Source organism: Carcharhinus amblyrhynchos, chromosome 9, assembly GCF_965287045.1.
Source record: "Carcharhinus amblyrhynchos chromosome 9, sCarAmb.v2.hapA, whole genome shotgun sequence".
Taxonomy (NCBI): Eukaryota; Metazoa; Chordata; class Chondrichthyes; order Carcharhiniformes; family Carcharhinidae; genus Carcharhinus; species Carcharhinus amblyrhynchos.
This window is the reverse complement of record NC_137332.1, coordinates 48,756,993-48,762,992: the sequence shown is the minus strand read 5'-3', so window position 1 is coordinate 48,762,992 and position 6,000 is coordinate 48,756,993. Positions and strand designations below refer to the sequence as shown.

Below are 6,000 nucleotides of genomic sequence, written 5' to 3'. Positions count from 1 at the left end.
TGCTGTTAGGAAGGGAGTTCCGGGATTTTGACCCAGCGACAATGAAGGAGTGGTGCTATAATTTCTAGTAAGGTTGGTGAGTGGCCAGGAGGGGAACTTCTCATGGTGGTGTTCTCATGTATCTGCTGCCATTGTCCTTCTAGATTTGATTTGATTTATTGTCCCACGTATTTACATGAAAAGTGTTGTCACTTGCGCGCTATATAGACAAAACATATTGTTCATAGAGAAGAAAATGAGGGAGTGCAAAATCTAGTATTATAATCATAGCTAGGGTGTAGAGAAAGATCAACTTAATGCAAGGTAAATCCATTCAAAAGTCTGACAGCAGCAGGGAAGAAGCTGTTCTTGAGTCGGTTGATGCATGACCTCAGACTTTTGTATCTTTTTCCTGAAAGAAGAAGGTGGAAGAGAGAATGTCCAGGGTGTGTGGTACCCTTAATTATGCTGGCTGCTTTGCTGAGACAGCGGGAAGTGTAGACAGAGTCAATGGATGAGAAGCTGGTTTGCGCGATGGATTGGGCTTCATTCATAACCTTTTGTAGTTCCTTGTGGTCTTGGGCAGAGCAGGAGCCATATCACACTGTCTATCATGCATCTGTAAAAGTTGGTGAGAGTCATAGCTGACATGCCAAATTTCCTTAGTCTCTTGAGAAAGTAGAGACGTTGGTGGGCTTTCTTAACTATAGTGTCAGAGTTGGGGGGCCAGAACAGGTTGTTAGTGAGCTGGACACTAATAACGTGAAGCTCTCGATCCTTTCTACTTCGTTGATGTAAACAGGGGCATGTTCTCCTTTATGCTTCCTAAAGTTGATGACAATCTCCTTCATTTTGTTGACATTGAGGGAGAGATTATTGTTGCCGCACCAGTTAACCACATTCTCTATCTCATTCCTGTACCCTGTCTCATCATTGTTTGAGATCCAACTCACTATGGTAGTGTCATCAGCAAACTTGAAAGTCAAATTGGAGGGGAATTTGGCCACACAGTAATAGGTATATAAGGAGTATAGTAGGGGGCTGAGAATGCAACCTTGTGGGGCACCAGTGTTGAGGATGATCGTGGATTATCCAAATGGTAATGGTGGTGGGTTTGGAAGCAGCAGTCTAAGGAATCTTAGTTTCTGCAGTGCATCTGTAGATGGTACACATTCTGCTACTGTGCATCACTGGTGGAGGGAGTGAATGAATGAATGTTTGTAGATGACGTGCCAATAAAGTGGGCTGTTTTGTCCTGATTCCCATTGACTTCAATTTTATTACAGGTAATTTATGCCACACTTGGTCAAATGCTGCCGAGGACATCACTCTCACCTCACCTTTGGAATTCAGCTCATGTCTATATTTGTCTGTTAGCACCAATACAATTTGGGAGCAGTTTATTGGAGAGTAAATGTTGCTTATCAACACTGAATCAACATCTTCCATAACTCGGCTGGTGAATGAAAAACTGATGGGGAAATAATTGTCCAGATTATATCTGACCTGCTTTTGTGGACAGGACAACCCTGTGAAATGTTTTCACTTCGTCTGGTAGATCCCAATGGTGTAGCTGTATTGGAACAACTTGGCTGGGGACATGGTCAGTTTTGAAAAGCAAGTCCTTATTGCTACAGCCAGGATGTTGTCAGGGCCAGTGTCCTTAATGTACTCCATGCAAGTTGGTGTCTCATGATATTAAGTGGAGTGGATTGAGTTAGTTGAATACTGATGGTGACTTCAGGAGTTGACTAAGGCCCAACATCTATTCTGCACTTCTGATTGAAGATGGTTGCGAAGTGCCTCTTTGCAATATAAATGAGGACGTTTGTGGAACCTCCTGGATTACTGACAGGAATTGTCAACCACTGACTGGCAGGACTGCAAACCGATAATTAAAGATGGTTTAAAATGAGTCCACAGTCCAACAGATTCCGCTTTGATCATTTGATTAGTTTCTGAACGAATGCTGAGACTTTACACATCTTTTATTTATCAATTAATGAACAATAGACAGAGACATTCACCGGCAATGTTCAGCGGGGAGCGCCGGGTTCCGTTCCCGCTCCGCCCGGGGAGGAGGCCCCGGGTTCGGGTCCCGCTCCGCCCGGGGAGGAGGCCCCGGGTTCCGTTCCCACTTCCGGCTGCACGCTGGCAGTTGCGGTTAAACTTCCGGCGAGAGGAGCGGCGGAAAACGAGCGGAGAAATGTACTGGGAATTGGCAGTGTAAGTGACGGGCAGCCCGGCGCTGAGTAATGGCGTGCCCGGGATGGAGCGGGGTCTTTCCGCTGAATCCCTCCCGCTAGGCCCTAAAGGCCTCGGGCCTGAGTAACTGCGTCTCGGAGACTGAACGCCCGCTAAGCGGCCTGGTGGATTGTAAACTCCTTCTACCAAAAGCAGGGTTTACAACAGCAATATAACTTGCAGTAATTTTTAAACTTTGATGTATTTAGGCCAAAAATGTGCTGGTTGGGTGGATTAGCTATGCTGAGTTACCCCTTGTGTAAATTAAGGGGATTGTGCGGTAAATCCGTGCCGGGGGGTGGGCAGGATTGTTGTTAATACAGGCTGGATGGGCTGAATGGCCTCCTGCACTGTAGGGATTCTATGATTCTAGTGTTTTTGTTTCCAGTCACTGTCTAATTCATCTTTGTCTCTCCTGTATGTGTTTTTAAGAGAGTGAAAAACAGACTTCTTGTGGGAGAGTGACTGGGAAGAAGTTTTACCTGCTCTCTCTCACTCAAAAGTTAGGCTAAATGGCTGCTTAACGGCATTGTTTATTAAACTTTCTAATAAGGCTTTCTTAGTGGTTGGATGGTTTAAGTCAGCTAGTGGTTGAGTCATACAGAGTTCAAGATGGTACTAGTTAGAACATAGAACATAGAACATTACAGCGCAGAACAGGCCCTTCGGCCCACGATGTTGCGCCGACCAGTTACAAAAACAATGACCCACTAGCCTATACCAATCCCTTTTCGTCCATAAACCTATCCAGAGATCTCTTAAACGCCCCCAAACTAGACGCATTTACAACTGCAGCAGGCAGGGCATTCCAATCCCTCACCACCCGCTGGGTAAAGAACCTACCCCTGACATCCGTCCTGTAGCTACCCCCCCTTAATTTAAAGCCATGCCCCCTCGTGCTAGCTTTCTCCATCCGAGGAAAAAGGCTATCACTATCCACCCTATCTAAACCTCTAATTATCTTATATGTTTCAATAAGATCCCCTCTTAGCCGCCTTCTTTCCAACGAAAACAACCCTAGATCCCTCAGTCTCTCAGTTGGTCCATGGTAAGTCAGTTAATCTCTGCCAGAATGCCAACTCATTACTACAATTGGTTTTATTAATTCTGGGGTGGAAAATTGCCAGAATTCCTGATCTTGGTTGGCGTCCAGTGAATACTGCTTAAAGTGGATATGTGTGACAGGATGTGCTGCCTCCATAATAGCTTTAAACACTCACCTTCTAGAGTGACGCATGTAGAATGCTGCCCTAGGTGAGTTCAAAAGGGCGACAGATTCTAATGCCAGAATGAGTCAGTTTGTGGGATTTTCCTGCCTCGCTTGCCCAAAACTGGAAAATCCCATCTGATGTCAATGGACCTTTCTGTGGTTCCCCCTCCCCCTCCCCCCGCTCTGATTCCCATGGTGGGTGGGATGGTAAAATTCCAGCCAGTGTCTTCAGGAAAGGAAGGAGAAAAAAATCTTCCAGAATTATTCTAAGTAGTTAAAGGAGATATAAATAATTGTGAGTGTATGTTTGTGTAAGGGAACAGATCAGAAATTCCAAGGTATACCATAAGGTTAGCCTTTTTTGATTTTGGTATTAGGACGAGTATTAGGTGTTTATCTCTGGGTACAATTTGATTGATCCGCTAGGAAGCTTTCATTAAAACAAACTTTATTTAACACTGTTAAAATATGACAAAAATAATTAGCAAAACTTTCATCTGTAGGAATACTTAAATGAGATAAAATATAATTCTTAACTAGCTATTTCTGTAGTACAGGGGATTTTCACAGCAACTTCATTACAGTGTGCAATGTAAGCTGACTTGTGACTAATAAAATAAACTTTATAACTTTTCAATTGGTTATTGTGGTAAACAATAACCACACAGACACCAGTCATCACAAAAACAAATATGCTCACGTGGGTGCTACATTTCCACCTTTTTAACCCCTCTGGCCAGATGCAGAAAGACACCTCTTTTCTGATTCCCATACAGCAGTTTCCAGAAAACTGTCTATTCCCCAAGCAGCAGAATCTCAGAAAGGGACCCATTTTTCTGGCAGATCCCAGTCTCCAAATCAAAGAGAGAGATTTCTCTCTAAAGGTTACAGGTAAAAAGTAAGCTGCTTTCTCTATGTAAGCCTGGTCCTGCCCAGTCACATGATTTTTTCCTGTCAACTGAATCAAGCCTACTCTGAAAAAACCCTGGGAAAACACTAAAATAACAACACTGCATTCACCCAGATTAAAATGAATACTTAACAATGAAGATCAATTATGCTGCTGCAGTAACAACATGGGCTGCTAGTTATAGACAAAGCAGCACCAATAAATGGAACTGACTGCTAAAACAAATCCTGCACAAGAAGTGTGCCACAAATGCATTCCTTAAAGACATAGTATCATCACAGTTTGTAAATATTAAATGCATTGATTATGGTATGTGTCCTTTGCTAGAAGACGGGTCCTTCGTTTAATGTCTGCTAATGCTTCACCCTGATACAATTTCTTGACAGTTTACGGTGTTGGTTTGCTATAATCTTCTGTTCTCAGGGACAGCAGGTGGGATTCTCCAGCCTCAAAAGTAAGAGAATGCTGCCCGAAATCAACGGACCTTTGCATTGTCTGCCCTCTGCCTGCTACAATTCCCATGGCGGGCGGGACAGAAGAATTCCGGCCAGTTTGACCAACTCTCATAAAATAAGGGACATTTCAATTGGGGCTTCAGGAAGGAAAGGGAAGGATCCATAGATGCTGGTCACCACGTGGAACTGGGTGGGTGCTGGTGATCATAAGAGTGTTGGGCGGCCGGTGGTCATAACTCCACCTAGTTATTGACAGCTATAGTGCACGTGCTTACAAAAATGAAGAGGCAAAGACAAGGGTAAACTCCCAGGTTCAGTCTCTCACAGACTGTCCTAGAAATAAGAGACAAAAAGGGATAGAGGATAAAAGTCACAATAAGGTACAATCCCTTTAAAATATGAGAAATTGTTCACCCACTGACAGGAACGAGGAAGTAGGTCCCAAGTCTACTTCACCCGGAACAGGTACTTAATCCATGTTGTTGGTGTTATTCTGAAGTACGTGCTAGCCACCTGATCAATTGAACTATACAGATCTGAAAACAACCATTCAAACACTTTGGGGACAATTCTCCCAAAAAAATTCTGTGCTGAATTGATGGGGAAAATGGTGTAATTCACGATTGCCTTTTCGGTGGGAGTTCAGACTCGAATCTCCCACACTGTGTGTACCACAGATGTCACAATCGTGAATATTATTAAAAGCTCGGGCGTGGCCTATTCACATCAAAGTCTGACAGTTCTGGGTCTTTGCAAGGATGCCCGTGCCCAGAGAGCACCACCCTCCTGCCACCCAACTTCCTGGAGGGCCTCAATTGGCCCCCCCCCCTTCAGTCCAGCCAGTTCCCCAAGAGTGGGGAGCTACTCTAAAGCCTGCCAGAATGAAATACTCATGGTGGGATGGGAGATACTATTGGGCTTGGAGAATTCAGTCCCGGGCCCGATAATCACATTTAAATTACATTACAAATAGATTAAAATCACTTCCCTGGTCTTCCCACCGGTTCCCAGCGTGGTCCGAACTGGGCCTGTTCTCCAGCAGTGGGAGATGCTCATGTAGGGCGGGGCTTAGGGGGTAGTGCAAAGGAAGTGGGACCTACTGTGGGCCAAGGGACAATCCGAGGGGATGTGGGGTCCCTTTGCCACTCTTTGTGGGGATTGGTTGGGGCTGGAGGGAGGCCAGCAATCGGGGCAGGTGGGGG

The 6,000-nt window shown here is 44.8% G+C and overlaps 1 protein-coding gene across 1 annotated transcript in view; it reads left to right on the top strand.

The window, feature by feature from the left end:
* The first annotated feature begins 2,117 nt into the window (after positions 1-2,117).
* The window catches only part of LOC145347776 (methylcrotonoyl-CoA carboxylase beta chain, mitochondrial), a 53,152-nt gene continuing 49,269 nt past the window's right edge, over positions 2,118-6,000 (top strand). Inside the window, exon 1 of the mRNA XM_080195574.1 lies at positions 2,118-2,205. Coding sequence (XP_080051700.1) covers positions 2,186-2,205 — 20 coding nt within the window. The 5' untranslated portion in view covers positions 2,118-2,185. The remainder of the gene's footprint in view (positions 2,206-6,000) is intronic.